General features: G+C 29.5%; 2 protein-coding genes and 1 long non-coding RNA gene across 3 annotated transcripts; 2 read left to right on the top strand and 1 right to left on the bottom strand.

Annotated features, from left to right (window-relative positions):
• The first annotated feature begins 2972 nt into the window (after window positions 1-2972).
• On the top strand, window positions 2973-5892 carry AFP3 (ABI five binding protein 3). Its single transcript, XM_016338886.2, has 2 exons — window positions 2973-4081; window positions 5251-5892. The coding sequence occupies exons 1-2, from the start codon at window positions 3292-3294 to the stop codon at window positions 5592-5594; spliced, it is 1134 nt and encodes a 377-aa protein (XP_016194372.1). The 5' UTR covers window positions 2973-3291; the 3' UTR covers window positions 5595-5892.
• A 2075-nt stretch (window positions 5893-7967) lies between these two features.
• LOC148569508 (uncharacterized) lies at window positions 7968-9044 on the bottom strand. The gene is made up of 2 exons (XR_015881374.1): window positions 8481-9044; window positions 7968-8255 (listed from the first exon to the last, which is right to left on the bottom strand). It is a non-coding gene; the product is annotated as an uncharacterized LOC148569508 (long non-coding RNA).
• An 8447-nt stretch (window positions 9045-17491) lies between these two features.
• Window positions 17492-19833, top strand: LOC107637330 (glucan endo-1,3-beta-D-glucosidase-like). Its single transcript, XM_016340759.3, has one exon. The coding sequence runs from the start codon at window positions 17637-17639 to the stop codon at window positions 19638-19640; it is 2004 nt and encodes a 667-aa protein (XP_016196245.2). The 5' UTR covers window positions 17492-17636; the 3' UTR covers window positions 19641-19833.
• Window positions 19834-24360: the final 4527 nt, after the last annotated feature.

Here is a 24360-nt window from a genome sequence, read left to right as displayed (position 1 = left end):
AAAGAATTTCATTTATGTGACACACATAAAAAATAAACTTCTTATCATTCACTGTCTTTCTTTTTCTATTTTTTATTTATTTTCAGTTTACATAATAGAGTGTAGGGGTGCACATGGGCCGGGTGAAGTCGAGTTTGATGTGACCCAGACCCGGCCCAAAATATACACCGGGTCTATTTATTAGACCCGAACCCGGCCCTAGACCCGATGAAACCAATACACTTTCGGGCCACAATTATACCGGGTGAAAACCGGGCCGTTAACATTACATTACATTGATACCTTCTTGTAAGCTAGCATGTAAAAATATCAAAAGTTCCAAGACTCCAACCATTATTTAACATGATAAAATTCACTTAGAAAAATATAACAAGAACCAACCCTTCTTCAAACTTAAAGCATAACCACAATCAATACTAAAGTATAACCACAATCAATACTAATATTGTCTAATAATACCAAATATTTAAATACATACAAATAACACAATATTATGCATTCTAAACATAAAACATTAACTTATAGTCTTATAATGACTAATAACACAAAATATTAAGATTTACAATACTTAAATTCTACATAAGAATAGTCATGATCCATCACTAATAACACAAAATATTAATTGTGTATGATGACCGGGCCACCGGGCCGACTTCGGATGATCCGAGCTATGGCCCGGACCCGACCCGAAATAATGACCGGGTCTATTTTTGAGACCCTTACCCGACCCTAAACCCGATGAAATCACACCAAATTAACCCCAAAAGTGTTCGGGACCAGGTCGGGCCGGGTCTGTGCACCCCTAATAGGGTGGTGTTGGTTGAACGTCTGGACTCTCGAGCGATCTATTTTCGCGCTTACCACTTACCGGCCACGATTTTTATTTTGATATTGAAAAGAGTGTGTGAAAAACACGTATTAAATACAATAATATTTAATAATAATTTAAAAATTGACAATATATTTAATATGCACTTCGTGAATTGTATTTTTACAAACAAAACATATTTTTTTATAATACATTTTTTACCTATTGACAATACGTTTTCTGTAAATTATATTTTTACGAATTAAAAATATTTTTTTTCTACAATACGTTTTTAATGAATTGTTTGTACCACAGACACTTCCATAAATTTGTTAAACATCAAATTATCTAACACTTAAATAATTAACCAATACTAGATTAATATATAAAAAGAATAGCCAACCAGCCACTGAACCATTATTTTTTCACAAATAAATGAACTTTTAACTAAAATTATATATATATATATATATATATATATATATATATAATTTTTTTGAGCTATTTAAATCTTTTCATTCATTAATAAAATTTTTTGTATTTTATTTCAATATTTAAAAATTAAAAAATATTACATACACACAAAAACAAATAACTAAATTAATTATTATATATATTACAAATTACTAAATTACTAATTTTGTGAATTTTTAATTGTCACATAGTGTAATTATAAAAGATTTATAATACTTAATTTTAAAAATATATTTGTGTGTTTTTATGAGCTGAAATCAATTTGACAATTTTTTTTTGGATAAAATGTAACTAACGCACAATTAAGATGTAAAATATCTTTCCTTGTGTTTACTCATTAAAATTTACATACAGTTCAATCACAATTAGATTTTAAAAATTTTGATCTCGAATTAATTAATTTACATACAGTTAAATTACAATTTAATCCTCCATAATAATAAATAGTAGATACGTAATATTTTTTTTTATCAAATTATTATGTAAAATTTAACGGATAATATTTATATGTACAGCTATTTATTGTGATATATTTATATATAAAAAATTATTATACATATAATAATTTTTAGAGTGAAATTTTATATATTTTAATAGAATTCATAATAAATAGAGTAGTTAATAAATGTTATATAAAAAGTAAAAAAATAATAAATATTTTACTATTTAATAAAACTATAAATATAAAATATATAAATAATTCTATTTTGTTTCGCAACATTAATCTATTGACAATATATATATATATATATCTTTTTTTATTGTAAAAAATTTAATTAATCTTCTTTTCAAAAATTAATTAATTGTACTAGAAGTCGTTAGATTATCTGGTTGGAGTAACGGAGGGTGATATCTATAAAGAGATTTCGATTTTTAAGTCGGATCTAAAAGATATAAGATATGTAAAATAAATTATGAAAAATTTATGATTTTTTTTTATATAGCTAGTTGTAATTATCTCATCTTATTTTATTATTAAATAAGAGAATAATTTGAATTTAAATATTAGTTAGAAATTATAAGATTGATTTTGATCGTCATCATCTTATCTTATTTGATTAAGATAAGAAAAATATTTAAATTAGAATGTTGGGTTAAGATTTTAGAAATGATTAATACGCTTTTGAATTGTGAGAATGATCCAATTTTACAGTTGTCGAATTCGGTTCGAAAAAGGACCGAAGATCGGATCCGAAACATTAATCCAATTTTTTTTTAATTTAATTATTATTTTATTAATAATTTGAGTAATTATTAGACGATAATAACGATATATAAATTTTCACCGAAGATATTTGATCTAAGTAATTTCTTTGCAGGTATTGTAATCTGGGAGAGAATGGCATCTTAGTATCTCGGGATAGGGGTAGGGGTACCCCCAAATAGATATATGTGTCACGTTGCCATTCCATCACGTGGAGGTTACTTTCCTTGACTTACCGCAGAGCGACACGTGTATGCTATACACCATGCTTCCCCATCCCCATCTCCCAAAAAACCCAACAACAAGACAACACACAAAACTGACGCCCTCGTACGCGCCACCTCTTTACTCCCTCCTCTCGCCACGTGTAACACTGCCAACACCCTTTTCTCCTCCACGTGTCGCCACCTTATCCCATTAAGGACTTTCTCGGTATTTCACCCTCCCCTTTCTCGCTTTCTTCTTTCTTCTTTCTTCTTTCTTCCCCCTTCTTCACTCTTCATTAAAAACTCTTCACTTTTCTTTCTCTCTCTCTCTCTTCCTCCCGATGTTCTTACCGGGAAACTGCGACAGAATGTGAAAAAAACAACGTCAGAATTGTTCAGTTTCACTCACTGCATGGGTACAAAAACCATTTGATTCGACCTTCTTTTTCTTCTGGTTCATCACCAATCTTCGGTTACCTACCAAAAATAAACTTCAATTTTCAAGTCCTCGTGAATTCTGAGCCATCTGGGTATTCTTACTTCCCTGAAAAAGGTAACCTTTTTTCTTCTTTTTTGTTGTTTCAATCCCAAATTCTTCAATGGCACAAGTTGTTGAGGACAGAGAGAACAGCAGAACTCGCATGAGCGATTTCCCAAGAGATCTGTTAAAAAGGTTCATGTCCGTGAACCATCATCACCATCGTGAGCTACAACAACAACAACATCGCCATGGTGATGGAGATGCAGAACAAGAGATTGAGCTGAGCCTTGGTCTTTCAATGAACGGTCGTTTTGGTGTGGACCCAACAGCGAAGAAGATCAAGAGAACAACATCAATACCCGAATTCTCATTCTCAAAGCCCCTCATCAGAGATGAAGATAATAACAACAGCAATAATAATAATCAAGATATTGGGGGTTACTCTAATAACATGCCAATGCCTTGCACATCGAATCTGATAAGAACATGTTCCCTTCCAACGGAGACAGAGGAGGAGTGGAGGAAGAGGAAGGAGTTGCAGACGCTGAGGAGGTTGGAAGCAAGAAGAAAGCGCTCTGAGAAGCAGCAGAGGAACATCAAGGCCATGAGGGAAAAGAGTAACCGTTCTTCTTCTTCTTTCTCTGAAGATATTGCTGCTTTTGTTGATGGAAATAATAGCAATCTGGTGGAGGCTGCTTTGAATGAATTTAGTAGTTTGGGGAGAACGACGTCGTTGAGTACTAGAGTTGGTGAACTTGGTTTGAATGGAGAGAAGAAAAGTGGTGGTGGTTGTGGTAGTTGTGGTGGTTTGCCACCTCCTTCTCCTCCTCCTTCAAGGGGTCCATTTGGTTCTCCTCAAGGAGCAGGATCATCAGGGATCTCAGAATCTGAGAGTCCACAGGGTCAAGGTAAATCACCAATTTTCCTCTTTATTTTTCGTAATCTCTCTTCTTTTTCTAATTTTGGTGCTTGAGTTTTTAAATTGTGAATTGTGCAAATTTTAATGCACTTTCTCAACTTTAATTGTTTTCTTATATTTAGTCCCTTTTTCCCCCGGTTTTGTGCCAAGTTTTTAGGGTGCCCAAGATGAGACCATTTTACAGAAATCAATGTGAATTTGTTGCACAAATCTGATCAATTTGTATTTCTCTGTAGTCTATTTGTGAGTTGTGTCACGAGTTGCAAGTCTCCGACCATGGTGTTCTGTCTTGTCATGTCATATTATGCCTATTATCTCTGGCCAAAAATTAATCAAAATTTATTTCCTTGTTCAATTTGACATTTGCTTGGTATGATGATTTTGGTGACACCCCAACCACCTACCTTATTAATGGATCATTGTTTTAAGCAGAAATTGCTGTTCCACTTAACTAGGAACTATTTACATTATTACCTGTGTCTTTGTTTGAGGACTTTAGCATACCCCTTATTTTCTTGAATTTGCCATTTTAAGTATATTCAGTTATTTCATAATTTCCCTCTGAATTTTCTTTGGGGTTTTATTATATATGATGGAGCGAGAATCACTCTATGTATAAGGGCAAGGAAGGAGATTTATATGGGTGAGAATCGATTTAGTAAATAAGTAAATTCTTGTTATGGCAAGTGTTTGAGACAACTTAGAATATAAGCAAAAATGTATTGGGATTTTAAGTTCCTTTTGTGAATCCATTCCCATGATTAGAACAATTAGTGTGTTTAAAATCGTGAAGTCTTCTCTGGCTACTACTGAAAATTTTAAAAATTTATAGTGGTCTAAGAAGTAAGAACCGTATTCTAATTTCTAAATGAAGAAATTGAAGTCTTTTCAACTTCATGATCTATAGATTGGGTGTGGGAACAATAGTCAAAATGTTGATCAACACATACTAAATGAAGAAATTGTATTCTCTTTTCAACTGCATTATCTGTAGATTGGGTGTGTAGTTGCATTTGTATTCAAGACACTCCACACAATTTCCTTGATGATCTATTAGTTAAAAATGGGACCCGATCTCTGTTCTTGGATTGTGTTTTCTCTCTCATTTTAGTATTCATGAAGTCTTCACTCTTAAACTCATCGATTGCTAAATTTCAGGGTCAAGACCAGGAGATGTAAGAAGCCCTGTTGGTTCGGACACATTTTCAACTACGATAAGAGACGAGTCCTCCAACAAGCATTCGCCGCCAGCAAACAAGACCAAGGAGATGGTGAAGAGCTTGTTGGAAGACATGCCGTGTGTGTCGACCAAATTCGACGGCCCCAATGGGAAGAAAATAGAGGGGTTTCTTTACAGGTACGGGAAAGGTTTGGAGGTGAGGATAGTGTGCGTCTGCCACGGCAGTTTCCTCACGCCGGCCGAGTTCGTCAAGCACGGTGGTGGTGGTGATGTGTCAAACCCATTGAAGCATATTGTTGTTAGTCCAGGAGGGTGTTTGTAATTTGCATTGGGTGAGAGGCTAAGAGAAAGAAGAACCAATTGATGAGTGATCATTTTTCTTTTTCTTTTGTTGCTCTCTTTGATTCTATGTTAACTCTTATAACTCGCTTACTTCTTCTAATCTTGCATCTGATAATCAAAGTTCATTGCATCCTTTGAATTCATAGATGTTTTGAACTGTTTCATGTGTTTAATTTGTTCCATATTTTGGTGTACCTAGTATGAGAGTGATGGTGTTCCTTGTTTGAGTTTTAATATGCAGTTTTTTAGGGTAAATAATACATCCAATATTCTTTTTATTTGTGCAAGTCCATTCTAATATGACACACTAACATTTTTGTTTATGAAATGGGGTTTACTGTTAAAATAGTTTATGAAAGATTAAGCATGTATTAATTTTGGGGAGATGATAATTTCACTTTTATTTTTTATGATCTTATTTCACACACGATTTTTTTTTGTATTGTACTTAACATGAATTTATAGAAAAGATAAGTGGCATTTACAATATTTATTCTCTTAATGTCTTCAATTTAGAAGATGATATGATTGTGAATTAAATTGATTTTTTCATAATGATACATAATAAATATTCACTGATGTATCATTATTTAGTAGGATTAATTTGATTTATCGTTATATTTTTCAGAAATTAATTTAGAATATTTGATTTTTGAGTATCAAACCGATGAACACATAATTTTTCAGGATTCTTTTTATTATTATCCCTTACAAAATGTGTTAATCTCTTCTATATGAATGATATATTATATTATGATGATAGACTCACACAGTTACACCCCTGAAAAGGGCATATACTGGCTTTTTCTTTTAGGAAAATTAGTGTAGATATGATGAATAATAAATATAAAAAATTAAAAAAATCCACCTAATAGTAGGGGGCCTAGATTAATTTTTCTCCTTATTTGTTTGATCTGTTTAGTTTGTTTCCTTAATTTTAGGCCGATTAAATCTTCTATGTATATTTGTAGGGCGAAGATTTTGATACGGGAAAAGGTGGTTCCTTGTATAAATCATACGAAACTAGAAAAAGAAGATGGGTGAAGTCACCAAAAAAAAAAAAAGATGGGTGAGGATGTGAATGGATGAGCATGTGACATATGTTGTTTATCATCATTAAAGTAAAAATTATACAAACCAATGGACCAACATCAATTATTATTTCCCACTGTATCTGTCTGTAATCTTGGGTGAGTTTTAACATGGGTTCCTATACGTGGTTTTTCACATTCTTTGTACCTTTTATGTGTGTTGTTGCTTCAAGCATTTGCCATGTGGTGGTGAGTGAAGAGACAAAAAAGCAATAAGTGTATGTTTGTTACTTATAAATTTCATAAGAGATCTAATGATCTATTATTATAGACTTTTATTAATAAAACTGAAGTTGGGTTTCATGTTTGTGATTTGGGCCTCTTACTTGTCTCTGTTACATTGTCTTACAGGCCTTTCCTTTATTTATTTCAGTAAACATCCAAAACAAGTAGCTGGTCACTGATGCCTGAGTAATGATGATATCTTTGTAGGTAACCAACTTGGGAATGGATTCCTCTCCATTTTTGGTTTAAATTGAGGAAGTAAAGTATAATTTTTAATTTTTTTAATATTTTTTTATATATTTTTTTAGTTTTATTTATAAAATTAATAATGAGATTATATTTTATTCTCTCAAGTGGAAAAAAAATGAAAGGATCTACTTCCACCAACTTAGATTAGTCGAGCAATTAACTCACTTGTACGTTTAAATAAGTATTAAAAGTTCGAATATAGTCTTGTGTATAAAGGAAACCATTTCCTGACTATAGACTCTTAAATGAAGTTCAAATTCGCGACGGATTAATATTTTGGATAATCGGATTGAGAGATACCGTGAAAATTTAAAAATATATATATATATATATATATATATATGTCGGTAATGTACTTGTTAGATTATTTATGTCTTCTTCTATCAGATTAAATTTAAAAAAAAACGTAGTATTATAACAAAATTGTTAATGGGAAGTTAAAAATATTATGTTATTGTAGATATATTATTTATGTTAATTGAAATTATAAATTAGTTATTTAGTTTGTTTAGTGGTTAGCATATTAGTCTATTTAAGCAAGTTATAGGAGTTCGAAATCTTTCTTGTGCATGCAACAACCCGATGGCCAACGACAAATCTTTAAATCAAGGTTGCGAGAACTAAATCAGTTATTGAATCAGTCGAGTAACTGGTTCAATGGTCTAACCGGGTTCGAACTGTAGTTGAATTGGTTTAATTAAATATACAATAAATTTGTAAAAAAAAATTCAATATATATAATTACAAATATTTAAATTCAATGATTTCTAAACTAATAAAATTCAAAATTTTACAAAATAAATTGTCCATAATTTATCATTAAAAGTTCATAAATAAATTGAAACATCAAAGTTTATAATTAAAAAAAAAAAAATCAAAACTGCACATAAATGACAAACACAAAATGTTCTATCACCAAAAGAAATAACATTGAACAAATAAGTTTTCAATTAAACAAAGATACTACTCACAGTGAAATATTGCCAAGCTAGATCAGATTTTCCTCAAAAGAAACCCATTTGAAATTCTTAGACAACATTGTCTTGTGGCTATTGATCACTTTGTGGTTATTCCATCTACAAGATACCGCCAACAATAATATCAATTACATATAGCAAAATAAAACCTATTCCTTTAAAATTGAACTTATCATTATTTTTGACAATTATATTAATCAAAATCTATTCTATTCAGTGACCAAAGTCCAAAATTAAAAAAAATAAACAACAGTAATTCAAAATCATTATAATTATTAATTAACAAAATAAAAAAACTGAATTACTGAAAATTGAAGAACTCACGGCAATAGAGAGAGACAGTGAAGAGTCTATGGCAGCAAAGAGTCCACGATCGCACTTCACACTTTTACAGTGAGCTAAACAGATAGAGAGAGAGATGGCTCGAAGACAGATACTCGACGGTGAGGATAGAAACAACGATGAGGATAGTGGCGGGCGAAGCCAACGAAGATAGTTCTAAATCGACCTTCTGGCTATGCGAAGAGAAAAACAAACTTTCCAGTGGCGAGGTTTTCCATGAGGAGAAGAGCAGACGTTGCTGGTTGTCACTGTCGGCATCGATAGTGGTAAGAGTTGATGGCGGATGATTGGAGGCATGGTTTTGCTTATGGCATGGGTTAATGGGTTACACAAATTAGAATTGAAATTTGGGGAGAGTGAAGGGAGAGTGAGATTTTACTGCTTGTCTTCTGTCTATTTTGGTTTTTTTCTTTTTTCGTTAACCACTGATTCAAGTAGTTTTTTTATTAGTTTTTTGCAGGATGATTTTGGAGTTAATTGGACTAGTTGGATGATCAGTTCTCAATTGAATCAATAGGTCCGATCCAAATTTTTGAATCTTGTTTTAAATGGAACTTAGATTCTTAAGGGATTAATTATTAGTATGCTAAACTAAAAGATATTGTAAAAAAAAAATAGTTATTTTAGTACAGTGGTTTTTTCTTTATTTAAATTCAATTAAATGGCACTTGACTTTATTTTTTGCTTCGAGGCAATATTTTTTATAATATATATTATTCGGCCATAATTTGATATTCTTTTTATGTATTACAGAAGAAAATATTGAAAGAATTGTTAAAAGTTTTGAAAGCCCATGAGCTAAGAGCCAAAGACCCAAACCAACCTTAGCTTAGACAAGAATTTCTAGCTATTGGTCTACACCAAAAAATGTTCTGGGGAGTAAAGCTATCATAATGCAGAATGCCAAAAAAAAAACTATCATAATGTATAATATATACAAAAAAAAAAGTCCTAATTTTTTAATTTGAAGACATAAATTTTTAATTAATTAAAAATATAAAAAAAATTTCACTTTTTAAATTACGAGATATTTAAATTCTTCTATTTAAAATATATAAAAATAAATAAATATTTAAAAAAAATTATATATCTCATATTTTAAAATATAAAAATTATTTTTATATTTTTAATTAATAAATTACTTATTTATTTTCAAAATAAAACATCAAAAATCCATTTATCGTTTTATCTAATATATAAAGTTGAGGTGTTTATATTGTTTGTTTTTATAATAAGGAGATTCAACATCCTTGATAGGTTGACTACTAACTTTGATATTGTGAATTTTGAATATATCGGCAATGTTTTTTAACATGCGGAGGAATTTTTTTTTTTGAAAATTCCAAATTGTTGAGGTTTTTTTTTAGTTGACAAATTATAAAATCAGAAATCAGTAGGTGAGATTTTTTTAAAATTAAAATTAGAAATTGGTAGGTGAGATTTCTGTCTATTTTTTTTTTAAAAATTAAATAAAAAGTTGTTGGATGTAATTTCTGTACGAGTGTACGACACTACATATTTGTAAAACATATCTAAGTGTCTAACTACTACTTATTTTCTTATTTACAATTCTATTATCAATTTATCATACTAACAAAAAAAATCATCTCTTGATTTACACTTTACACTTTTAGTAGTATCAGTCATTTGATTATTATGGTGGACAGGGAGTGTATGTAGACACACACGAGACATTATTGAAATTAAAACATAAATCCACACATGAGCATTATCATTACCCGTAAACCATTATTATATTTTTTTTAACAATTATAAGGAATAATTTTTAATTAATTAATAACTTAATATTACTTTTTTTATTATAACATTAATTTTGATTTTTTTATTTTTTGAGAATTTAGATTTAGAATTAAGATTTAAAATAAAAAATTAATCAATATTAACTAATTAAAATAATTAATTTATTACTTGAACTTGTATTTTTTTAGTTCTACACAGTATTTTTTAGTATTTTTTAATGTATCGGCTCCATGACTAATCTACTGTAGACTTGGCTTCGTTTAAGAATTTGTTATTGATGAATTATTGAATCGGGCTTGTTGCATAGATAAAATAAAATTTAAATATTTTTTTTTTTACCAAAGATATGAGACTCGAACCCGCAACCTCTTAATTGAGTATGGGGAGACTATGTCATTTGAACTATTACTCATTGGCATAAAATTTAAATATCTAACACTTATATATTTAAGCAGATTAATAAACTAACTATTAGACTAAGTGAAATTAGAATAATGATGGTGCCTTTCCACTAAGCTAAAACAATCACATGTAAACTAATTTCCAAGGAGACATATCTAACGAATGACAGCTTGAACCCAACCTTTTGTGTCCTTTCTATGGTGAATATTTATATTCCATTAATTAAAACCCATACATTACAAAAAAAGCAAAAACATCATACCTTACCGTACTAGCTAGGGAGAAAATGAATCCAGTTTGATGATTAATTCATTATTCATATGATATGAGAGAATATTTGACATGACCGTTTGTAAAATAAAGTAGGGTTTGCAACGGCCGAATTGTACAATAATTCTGGTTCTGTCTAGAGATCTAGAAAATGAAAATGGCATCTATGATCTATGTCTTTGGGAATCTAATGATTAATATTCCCATTTATAACCAACCATTTCACAATCTTAATTAAATTTATTCTTTTTTATTACCATTCTAAAACATGGCACATTTTCTCATTCTTTATCCTTCAATAATGTAAGTTTGCTTATCAAGTGTGTAAGTGTGAACTTTAAATTGCTTTTCATATTTTTTCCCCTTTTTCCCGTGTTTTTTCAAATCGGTAATGATAGAGGGGAAAAAAAAATCGGTTCAAATAGTATAAATTTACTTTATTAAATATTTATTTATTCTATAATACAATAAATAAAGTAAAAAATAATAAATTTTAATAATTTTTTGTTAATTTTTTTTGTTATTAAATATTTTTGTTTTTTAATAGATGAATGTTACGGACAAAAAGAAAACATAACTTACCCAATGATTAAGGCTATAACCGATTTTAAGGGATAACGGCCAGGTGTCACAATAGATATGGTATCATATTCCGCAATCACCGAATTCCAGCGAACAATACGCCATAATAAGCATATAATATCGGAAAAATGGTAGTCCCAAAAGGCCAAAACTAAAAGGGTGAAACAATCATCAAGTAAACACACAAAAAAAAAATTATTATCGGAGTGTCTTGTAGATAATCCATAGCACTTGAGTTCGCTTCGACCACCAACAATGAACTAATAATGTTGTATTATATTATATTGACTTTTGCATTAATTGACACCACTTTGGTGAAGGCAGAATATTAATCAAGGCCATGTGGTTCATATTTTATATTCAGTTCTCTTCATTTGGTGCTGAAAGCACTTAATTAATGCATGTAGTGTTGGAAAGTTTGCAGCTGAAGAAAATTTTCCCTTTCTGGATAAAAGGATTTTTGGGTTTTGCTAACAATTATGGCTATATATATATTCCCTTATCAAAGATTAATAAAAAGTTAAAAATTTTAAGCACATTCAACTTTACAAGTAATGATGAATAAAATAAAGCCGATTGAATTGATCAAATATAATTAATCAAACGTGTTTGTTTATCCACAATTTTTTAATTTATGTTATATTAAAAATAATTATAATAGACAAAGTCAAAGAAAAAAAATTATCAAAATTTAGTGTAAATAAAACCGAAGGTAGTTATTTCATTTTAGATTCTTTAATAGTACTAGTTATGATATTAAAAAAAAAAAGAGAAAACTATATTTTAATATGAATATTAGTAGTAGAAATAGTTATATATAGTTATAATTCCAACAAAAAGTTGTCGAAATCATAATTGTACCTAATTGGTTGAATTATAAAACGATAAAAATAAAACATAAACTTAATACAAATTAAATCATAGACCTATGTTTAAATCATAACACATTTATTTTACAAACATGTTATACGTATAAGTTTTCTTGACTTATAAATCATATAAGTTGGGTCAAACCCAACAAAAAGGACGCTCACCTATACAAGCGTGTTAACACGCGCTCTACTTAACGATTTCTATAGCGCGCTCACTCACCATTATGAAAGATGCTTCTTCTTCTTCCTCAATCAAAACTACAACCGTCGTTTTTTCTTCACATTCCTCTTCCTTCTCCTTCTTTTCCTTCTTCTTCTTCTTTTTCTTTGCGTTTCTCTTCCTTTTTCTTTGCGTTTCTTTTCATTTTTCTTCGCGTGTCTCATTTTTATCGTTGTTTTTTAATTACTGTTGTTGTTGCTGCATTTTTTCCCTCCTTCTTTTTCTGTTGATTTTGCAACATTATGTATTCTTTTTCTTCTTTGTTTGATTTTTTCTCCCAAGAAGAATTATGAGAATATGAAATAAGAAGACGAAGAAGAAGAAGCAGCAGAAGATGAGGAGGAGGAAGAAGAAGAATTTTGAATTATGCAGAACTTATCAACACACATACACCGAAAATTCTTAAACAATACACCCAAGTATCTCTGTGTTACTCCCAAATATCTTCGTGTTACACCCAAATTTGCTGCAAATACAGAAAAATATTTCCTCTAATGCTGCATTTTTTTGTTTTTTTTCTTATTTCTTTCTTTATTTTAGTTGAATGAATGTAAGTTCATCCCTCTTCTAAGTAATTTTGTACCATTATGTGTTTTTTCTTTTTCTTTTTTTTGAATTTTTTGTTTTTATTATTGTTAAAAGAGTAAAACAAGAAGAAATTTGAGAAGATAAAACAAGAAAAAAAAGATGAATAAGAAAAAAAAAAAGATGATGATGATGAAAAAAAAGAAGAAGCAGCAGCCGAAGATAAGGAGGAGGGAGAAGAAGAATTTTGAATTATGCAGAACTTATCAGCACATATACACAAAAAATTCTTAAAGAATACACTCAAATATCTTCGTGTTACACCCAAATTTGCTGTAAATACAGAAAAATATTTTTTTTAATGCAGAACTTTTACATTACATTCAATTCAAACTATCAACGATGAACAACAATTTTCACAAAACAAAAACAACATTATTCACCTACAAAATCATAAACTACTAACGAAAACATTAATTAGAATCGAACCACACCTCAGCCACGTGATGGATTCAAAATAATCAATTTCGTTCTGGTTCAATTGACAATCTGAATTTAAATTATTTATTATCTTCAACAACGAGATAACTGATGATGGAGGAGAAGGAGGAAAAGGAAGGAGGAGAAGAAATTCCAATGAAAAAAGAAGGAGGAAGAAGAGGAGGAGGAGGAGGAGGTGGTGTTGGTGAGAGAGTAAAACAAGAAGAAACTTGAGAAGGTAAAACAAACAAAAAAAGATGAATAAGAAAAAAAAGAAGATGGTGATGATGATGAAAAAGAAGAAGAAGTTGTAGAAGATGAGGAGGAGGAAGATGAAAAGTTTTTAATTATGCAGAACTTATCAGCATATATACACCGAAAATTCTTAAGAATACACCCAAATATCTTCGTGTTACACCCAAATTTGCTGCAAATACAGAAAAGTATTTTCTCTAATGCTGCATTTTTTTCTTCTTCTTTTTTCCTTATTTATTTCTTTCTTTTAGTTGAATAAATGCAAGTTCATCATTTTTCAAGTAATTTTGTATCATTATGTGTTTCTTCTTCTTCTTTGTTTGATTTTTTTTATTTTATTTTTGTTAAAAGAGTAAAACAAGAAGAAACTTAAGAAGATAAAATAAGAAAAAAAAAAGATAAATAAAAAAAAGAAGATGATGATAATGATGATGAAAAAGAAGAAGAAGAAGAAGCAGCAGAAAATGAGGAGGAGGGAGAAAAAGAGTTTTGAATTATGCAGAATTTATCATCATACATACACCAAAAATTCTTAAAGAATACACCCAAATATGTGTTACACCCAAATTTGCTGCAAATATAGAAAAATATTTTCTTTAATGCAGAACTTTTACATTACATTCAATTCAAACCATCAACGATAAAATATTATTCACCTACACAATCATAAACTACTAACGAAAAAATTAACTAGAATCGAACCACACCCAAACTACTTGATTGGATTCAAAACAATAATTAATTTCGCTTTGGTTCAATTCAATTGATAATCTGAACTTGAATTATTCATTATCTTCAACAACGAAATAAGGAGGAGAAGGAGGAAAAGGAAGAAGGAGAAGAAATTCCAACGAAAAAATAAGGAGGAGGAGGAGGAGGAGGATGTAGTAGTGTTGGTGACGACGATAAAGAAGGAGAAGAAGGATGTACAGCAAGAAGAAGAAGAAAAACGGTGCGTTGATTGAAATCAGTTGAATTAAGAGGTGTGTGAAATGTATGTGCGTAAAATGCGTGTACAGAGATGATTTAAAAAAAATGATTTATATAGATTTGTATGGTAAAATAATTTGTATTTGGAGAATAATTATTTATTTTATTCTTTATTGTGATATACTTTTTCTAACAAGAATATTCAACATAATTGAAACTTGTATCAACATATCTATGATCAAGACAGCAAAAAAATAAAATAAGAATAAATACAGGTGATATGATCATATATTATATTCTATGAATCTTATCTTGGAAACTTGAAAAATACAATTCAGACATAAATCAAATTCTCCATTATTTCAATATTTCTGAGAGAGCAGGCCTTTTGGATTTTTGTTATCAAAGAATGTACCCACGTGGCCCTCTAGAGAAAACAAAAATAGTTCTGAATACAAGCAGCAGATCTCAACGTAACCATCGATCACCACATACATAATTCTTTTAAGGGGGAAATTAAACTATGGATTTGGTTTGGTGAGTTTTAATTTTTTTAAAATATTTTTTAAGAAAATAATAATAATTTTTTATTTTGATATCTTATATAATTTTTTTATTTATTAATTATATTTAAGTATAATAATATAAAAATATTTTTAATTTATTTATCATTTAAAAATATTTGTTTAAAAAATATTTTAAAAAAAATATAAATTGTAATTTTTTTAAAAAATATTTTTTTTAATTTTTTAATACTTTTATTTTATTACTAAAAATTTGTTAAATATACTAAAAAAAAATCTTTTTCTATAAACTTAATAACACCAAATAAGTATTGTGCTCAGTACATGTGTTCAATATCTTTTTTTCCTATCAAAATTAAATGGGATTCACAAATGGGTTTATTTGGAAATAGAATCTTTTAGCTTTTTTTCCCTATCATGCCTATTAACTTTGCCAATATAAAAGATTTCCTTGAACAGCTCTACAAAATTGTTTGCCTCACTAAATCCTATGTAAATTATATTCCCTTTTGGATCTACACACATCATTGTAAGGTACGGTGCTTTATTTTAGCAATAGATATAAAACTTTGGTTACTCAAGTAATGTATATAAAAAATATACTTGTAAAATCAAATTTAATTAGATCTAACCTAATTGTTATGAATAATTGAATACACACACCAATCCCCTAATTGAGTATATTCATCTCTAAGAATAACTTGGCACTATTAGCATAAAGTCAAATACATGTTCCTTCTTCAAACGGTCGCTTGTTACTTGCTAAGTAACGTCGCTTCAATAATTCAATTTGTTAAAATATTTATTTAATTTTAGTCTCAAATAATATATAGTACTTTTAGTCTTTTATACAAAGTGATTAGTCTAACGGTCATCTATATCATGTGTGTGAAGGAACTGACAAAGGAGTTGGCTGCAAATTCAACCTTCTTGTTGAGTAATAAAGTGAGGTATTTTCAACAAGTGCTTCTTACAAATTATGTATAACATTTTATATGTCTTGTTTATAAGTATATATTTTAGAAAAATTTTCAAGTGTACCGTTATACCGATGTATCAGTGATTTTTAACCGTTGATCTTAATTATAAAAAATATATATAATATATATAATTAAGATCAACGGTTAAAAATCAATGATATACTGGTATGACGGTACACTTGAAAATCTTCCTATATTTTATATTTAGATCTTGCAGCTAATTTAGATTAGTCGAGTTTACTTAACAAAGTGTCAGAAATTTGAATTTGAATTTTATCTTATGCATACAGTTAGACAACGAAACAAAAAAAAATATTTAGATCTCACTAAAATGTGTATCTTAAAAATACACACATTCTAAAAAATCATAAAAATAAGAATTTATTAAAAATACTTAAAAAATATTTTTTTTATTTTTAATAAATTGAATGTATCAAAAAATTAATATGTTTCTATTATTATCCTCTTCAAATATGTTCTTAAAATACAAAATAACTAAATCATTTATATTTTATATAAAAAGCCGTATATATATGTAATTCATATTTTAGTTTAGCTAGTTTTTCACTCCAAATATTTTAAAATATGACATGGTAGATATATAAGAATATTTGTGTATTTTCACTATTGTTTTCATTTTACTATCTATAAACTCATTTTGTTAAAAAAATAATGAGCATAATAATAAATTCATCTTTTAAATAATCATTTACGTCATTAATAAAAAAATTGTTATTTTTCCTATAACAGAATGTAATTTGATGTGTTTAAATTTTTTTTATACAAGCAGTATATTAAAATCAAATTCTAATTAATAAAGCATTAGAATAAACCTTTAAATTAAAGCAAAAAAGGTTTTATAATTTCTTTTAATACTAAAATACTATATAATAAAAATATTGTAGAGAGTAGCCTATAGTTTTAAAATTCACTATTAAATAGTTTGGCTATCTATGAAAATTTAATTTTAATATACTAATGGTAATAAACAAATTTTTCTAATCATTTAATAAAATTTATATATTCAAATAACTTTTGAATAATAATTTTGAAATCAATTATTTCTACTTATATATGTATAAAATAGTGTTTCCCTTTAATTTAGGCCTTTACCTTGCATCACAAATTCACAATTAATCCTTGTCAAGTAGTCAATATCTAGCATTTAATTACTCTCCTAAATCCCAATCAATTGTTAATCTTATTCCTCAATTCTTTCATATAAAAAACTCCTCACCACTCAACTTTATTTGTCATTGTCACCATCACCACCATTCACCAATAATCACCCTCTCTTCTCTTCCTCCGCCGCCACCCACCCACCACCACCACTAAAAATGCCTTCTTCTCCACCATTCCTCTTCCCAGAAGTTCAGTCCACAGTCCTACCAGATCCATCAACATTCTTCTCCCAAAACCTCCTTCAATCTCCACTCCCAACCAACTCTTTCTTCCAAAACTTTGTTCTCAAAAACGGTGACCAACATGAGTACTTCCACCCTTACCTCATCAAATCCTCTAACTCTTCTCTTTCTGTCTCTTACCCTTTTCTCTTATTCTCTGCTGCCATGTTGTACCAGGTTTTTGTCCCTGACATCACCATCTCTTCTTCTACTCAAAAAACAACCACCCCAACAAAAAAAGATCATGTAATCTCATCCTATAGTGATCTTGGTGTCACTTTAGACATACCCTCTTCCAATCTAAGGTTCTTTCTTCTTAAAGGAAGTCCCTTTATAACCGCTTCTCTTACAAAACCAACTAGTCTCTCTATTACAACACCACACTCCATTGTTTCCTTGTTTCCTTCCAATGATGACAAAACCAAGTACACTCTTAAGCTCAACAACAATCAGACGTGGATCTTTTATACATCTTCTCCAATAGCATTGTATAACAAAGGCTCCAAGATTTTGTCGAATCCGTTCTATGGAATCGTTAGAGTTGCAGCATTGCCTGATGATTCTAACAACAACGGTTCAAACTGTGGGGAAATACTTGACAGGTTCAGTTCTTGTTACCCTGTCTCTGGTGATGCAGATATCAAGAAGCATTTCAGGGTTGTGTATAAATGGCAGACGAGAAGATCCGGGGAGCTTCTAATGCTGGCTCACCCTCTTCATCTCAAGCTTCTCAAACAGAACAATAATAATGTTACTGTTCTGAATGGTTTCAAGTACAGAAGCATTGATGGAGATCTTGTTGGTGTTGTTGGTGACTCATGGGTTTTGGAAGCTCAGAATGTTCCTGTAACATGGCATTCAATCAAAGGTGTGGAAAAAGGTTCATACAAGGAGATTGTTTCAGCACTTAACAAAGATGTTAAGGAGCTGAATTCCTCAAATTTGAACACAACTTCATCATATTTCTATGGGAAACTGGTTGGCAGAGCTGCAAGAATGGCACTAATAGCAGAAGAAGTGTCTTATCCCATTGTGATTCCCAAAATTGCTAAGTTCCTAAAGGAAACCATTGAGCCATGGTTGAAAGGAACACTCAAAGGGAATGGCTTTCTGTATGAGAGAAAATGGGGTGGACTTGTTACACTACAAGGGTCTAATGATTCAGGTGGTGATTTTGGTTTTGGTGTTTATAATGATCACCATTACCATATAGGATACTTCATTTATGGAATTTCTGTTCTTGCAAAGATTGATCCTGATTGGGGACAAGAGTACAAGCCACAAGCCTATTCACTTGTCACTGATTTCTTGAACTTGGGGCCAAGATTCAATGCTAATTATCCGCGGTTGAGGATGTTTGATCTCTACATTCTGCATTCTTGGGCTTCAGGAGTGACCGAATTCGAGGATGGAAGAAATCAAGAGAGTACTAGTGAAGCTGTGAATGCATACTATGCAGCAGCATTGATGGGGCTAGCGTTCGAGGACTCGCGCCTTTTTGATACCGGATCAACCCTCTTAGCATTGGAGATCCAAGCTGCACAAACATGGTGGCATGTGAAATCGGAGGACAATTTGTATGAACAAGATTTCTCAAAAGATAATAGAATTGTTGGGATTCTGTGGTCTAATAAGAGGGACACTAAGCTATGGTGGGCTTCAGCGGATTGTAGATATTGTAGGCTTAGCATACAAGTGCTGCCATTGTTGCCAATCACTGAACCTTTGTTCTCTGATGGTGTTTATGCTAAGGAGCTTGTTGAATGGACTTTACCTTCTTTGAAGGGTAAAACAAATGTAGAAGGTTGGAAGGGTTTTACCTATGCATTGCAAGGGATTTATGATAAGGAAAATGCATTGAACAACATTAGGATGTTGAAGGGGTTTGATGATGGTAACTCATATACTAATCTCTTGTGGTGGATTCATAGCAGATGAAGAACAATTCTTGGACAGGATCATTTTTGCTCACTCCAAGGAAAAAAAATGCATTGAAATCTTCTTATTTTTTCCTGTAACAAGTTTTAAATTTCTGTTATTTATGGAAGTCCAAATCAATTTTTTCACTTCTTTCTGTTACAGTGCAACATTGAGTTTGGTTTTCAATAAGATTTGATTGTTTACAATGACATTATTTTATTGCATTACTTGAAGTTTAGTTCCCTGTAATTTGAAACAGAGCTCACTGAATGGTGGCCATGCTTATTGAAACAAGAACAATTACCCAAATAAAATGTGGCTGATTTTTTTTTTTTTTTTCACGTAGCATTTTACCCAAAATCTTTGAGATAGGAAGGGGGCGGAATGCCGTGTGAGCTATGGCTCATTGGCATTACTCAAGATGTTAAAGGTACATTGTAAGGTTCTTTAGGCAACTTGGGTTGTAGTGGATTTTTCAAAGGGATTATTGTCAACTTTTCAAATTTCACATATCATTATATCAATCAATAGTTTTTTTTTGCCGACAAAGGCGTTGATATTCTCACACCATCTTAATTTAATGGTATTTGTTGTCTTGTATGTTTTGAATGATCAAGATTAGGTTACTTGCTATATTGTTGAACGCCATTTGGACCAGCTTAACTCCCACACATCTAGACAAATAGAAAATTAGAAACTGGTCAATCAACATTCCAAAACTTCAATCCTAAGCCCTAACTTTAAACAAATAGTATTATACTTACGTGAAATGGGGGAAATTTAATTAATATTAAGTTTTAAATATTTTAATTCATTTAAACTGTGTGAATATTCAAATTTAAAAAAAAAAAATTATTTATGCACATTCTATTATTTTTATACGTTCTTTTCTTTTTTTTATCTTTTTTCTTCATCTTTTTTTCTCTTCTTCCGTTATTAATACATCATTACCATTAACATCATCATTTGTTTCTTATTATCACATAATTGGTTTAGTAATAACAAAAGCACATCATTTAGTTATAAATGACATAAAAATTTTTGATAAAAAATACAATTTTAAAATCTTGACTCACTCAATCAACAAAATACAATATATTTTAAATTCAAAAAATACATCAAATTATTACATTCAAAATTATATTTTACAAAATGTTAAATCACGCGATAACAACAAATGAAGTAATAAAGAAATTTCAGATAATCAGAAAGAGAAGAACAAGGAAAATAATACAAATCATCAGAAATGCCTAAAGAGCATAGATCAACTGAATACAAGTATATTTATTTATGGGGAATCAATAATGGATTCCTGTTTTTCACACTTAATAATAATAATATTTGGATTCAAACAAACATTACACAGGTATTATAATGGAATTGGACTTTGTTTTGCATAAAATAACACCTGAAGATCTATTAAAAAGACATGGAATATTTTCAACTAAATTAGCATCAAAGCACACACGAATCTTTCGCAATAACACATCACTCTTATCTTGAAAGCGCACAAGTTCAAGCTCAATTTAACGAGTCTTAGTCTTTTTTATTGCATTGACAATGGCAATGCGATTATAAGTTTTAGTTCCATCTGAGATTATTCCAACATTCTTTAATACGGCTTGAATGTCCAAATCATGTGTAATAGATACAACCTTTTCAAAATATACAAGAATGACTAAATCTCTTATATATTAGTTCAAAATCATACTTTCAATTTAATGATAACAAAAATATATTATTTAATTAAAAATTACATAAAAAATTTTAGTAAATGACACGCAAAATTTTTTAAAATCACAAATTTATAAATCTTAACTCAATCAATCAACAAAATATATTCAAATACATTTTAGAACTAAAAAATACAATAGTTTATTACAAAAAACACAAAAATGACCATACTCTTATATATGAGTTCAATACTACTCAATCAGTTTAATAATAAAAAAATACATCATTTAATTAAAATGACATAGAAACTTTTGACGAATGACACAAGAAATTTTCAAATGAACAAAGTTAACAAAGTTTTTTTCATAACTTTTAGTTGTTTAAGAAATTTCATGTGTCACAATTAAAAAATTTATTATGTCATGGTTAAAAAATTTCAGTGTTATTTTTGTTTTTGATAACTTCTAATTGGTTAAGAAATTTCTTATGTCGCGGCAAAGAAATTTTTGTGTTAAAATTAAGAAACATCATGTGTCACGCTTAAAAAGTTTCGGTGTTATTTTTTTGATAAATTCTACACAATTTAAATCTCTCCTTCCTCCTTATCTTCTTTTTTTCGTCATCATTTTCTTTTTATTTATCTTTTCTTTTTTGTTTCACCTTTTCATAGTTATTCTTATTTCACTCTCTTAACAAAAACATGTGTCACGGTTAAAAAATTTATGTATCAAAATTAAAAAATTTTCTGTGTTACGATAAAAAATTTCTGGTGTTATTCTTTTAGTAAATTTTACATAATTCAAAACTTTCCTCATCCCCTTCTTTTTCGTCTTCATCATCACTATTTTTTTCTTTTTTTATTTTGTATTTTTTTTGTTTCACTTTTTCGTAAATCTTTTTATTTTATCATTTTATTAACAAGAATAAAAACAAGATAAATAAAACAAAAAAATGTTACAATAATATCAGTAATAATAGAAGAAGCAAAAAAAATGAGAAAATATATAATAAAAAAGAGAAAATATGAAAAAGAAAAAGTGTGATTCACGCTATATTGTATGAGTGATTTTGTTGAATTTAAACTAATTTGAGATAAAAATACCTAAATATATATGGAGACCGTTAAACTTTGATATTTAAATATTTAAAAAAATATATGTTAAAAGTCGTCGTTAATAAAATGTTTTTTATTTTTATGATTTGATATCACTAATGGGTTCATTCAATCCTATTATTAGTAATTTTACCAATTTGACCTTACTTTCAATGTCTCATAGTGGACTTTTGCGCTCCCAAGCAGAACTTGTTGTGCCGGCTTTCAAAACACAAAAGTCAAACAAGTTGAGATATTATTACAAACTAAAATTTCCAACTAAATATTATTTAACAATTAATTTGAGATATTATTCTCAAGATACATAATTGTATATCACATCTTGATGATGAGTGCATACGATATAGATAGGATAGAGTTCCAGCAATGATTTTGATTGCGGTGTGGATTTGTCTATTTGATCATTCAGTTTTATTTTAAGTGTATATTTTATCTGGTATATTATTTTAGATTGAGAAGACTAGTATAATTGGAGAAATGTCAGAAATGTCATTTGTATGTGACACTTCTAATTCCTGTGTTTTCCTCTTTTTTATGTCTCTTTCTTATCCTTATTCCTTTCTTTTTGTTTTTGTTCATGGATTGGGTCGGACAGACATTCCTTTCCTTTTTCTAACAAATTTTTTTGGTCACATTTTCTCTTACAACGTAGCCAAATTTTTTGCCAATTTTCTTTTCTCTTGGACTTCCATATATTTTGTAAAGGTACGGGTACAAATAACAGCACTTAATCCCAAAAACCACAAAGGACCTTTTTATTGAGTATTCTTTTTTATTTTTGTAAGAAATCCAGGCCTAAGCCCAAAGAAGAAAACTACAAACTATCCTCCACAGGGGGAAGTCGTTGTCATAAGAAAATGTGGAAAACTACGGAGCCCAAATCCATTTCTTTAATTGGGCCATTGACTCAACAAATGAGTTTGGATTTCCAGATACCTGGTGCTACAAAAATGATTTTGGAACCCAAGGAAAATAATAACGGCTGATTTTTTTAGATGTGGAGAAAGATTATGTTATCCACTCTAATGGTTAGTCGGTATATTTTCTTTCTAATATAGATTTTTTTTTATTTTAATTAACAAATTAGTCCTTTAAATTTGAGTGGTAACAAAATTTCTAAAATAATCCGATGGTTCAATTTTATGAAGACAAAAATTTGAGATTTGACAAATTAGAGAGTCAGATTTGTAAAAGCTAATTTCAATAGTGAAATACATCAAACTCCAATAAGACTAGAAATATTATTGTGAGGCTAATATCAAAATTAAAATGTGAAAATAGTAACCAACCGGAGACTATTTAGTTTTCCTATTAACAAAGTTTTCAACATAGCTTTTGAAGACATGTTTAATCTAAGGGTTTTCATACTGCCTCCTTTGTACAACTTTTAAAGTTACAATTTTATTATGTTATATCTCAATATAAAAAGATGTTTACAATACAAACTGAAAAATGTACAGAATAGAATAGAAGAAAAGTGTTGTGACTTTTCTAATGTATATCATAACAACTTTAGTTATAAATTATACTTTTTATTATGGATTGTAACTTGTAACCCAGTACATTTTTCTCTTCTTTTTTTCCTTTTTTTGTGAATGGAGTATGGGAAGTGGTCCCCTTTAATAGTGGAATCTTACTAAATCCAACCTTGTCTCTTCACTTACATAAACAGCATGCAAACACGCAATTCCAATTGCTTCCACTGAAACGTCCTTGTTCTTGTAAGTTTTGATCATCATATCCCATTTGTACCATCATTTTCCTTTTGTATATGGTTCTAGTCAACTTCTATAATTCTATTTATCAGCATAAAATATGGTTTTGACTTCAATCATCACTCTTTATTTTGTTTGCATAATTTTGTTCTAAACTTTACAGCTAGGGCTAGAAAATTAAATTAAAATAGCCACAAACTGTTGTTATGTACTGTTCTGTTTATTGTTTGGGTCA

Source organism: Arachis ipaensis, chromosome B4, assembly GCF_059453495.1.
Source record: "Arachis ipaensis isolate K30076 ecotype BB chromosome B4, ASM5945349v1, whole genome shotgun sequence".
Taxonomy (NCBI): domain Eukaryota; kingdom Viridiplantae; phylum Streptophyta; class Magnoliopsida; order Fabales; family Fabaceae; genus Arachis; species Arachis ipaensis.
This window is presented reverse-complemented; position numbering and strand designations above follow the sequence as displayed.

What these genes read in the sequence shown, in the direction of transcription:
- LOC107637330 (XM_016340759.3), top strand. Translation starts at nt 17,637, where the DNA reads ATGCCTTCTTCTCCACCATTCCTCTTCCCAGAAGTTCAGTCCACAGTC.
- AFP3 (XM_016338886.2), top strand. Translation starts at nt 3,292, where the DNA reads ATGGCACAAGTTGTTGAGGACAGAGAGAACAGCAGAACTCGCATGAGC. An exon ending in TGAGAGTCCACAGGGTCAAG is followed by an intron (nt 4,082 to 5,250) that starts GTAAATCACCAA and finishes GCTAAATTTCAG; the next exon opens with GGTCAAGACCAGGAGATGTA.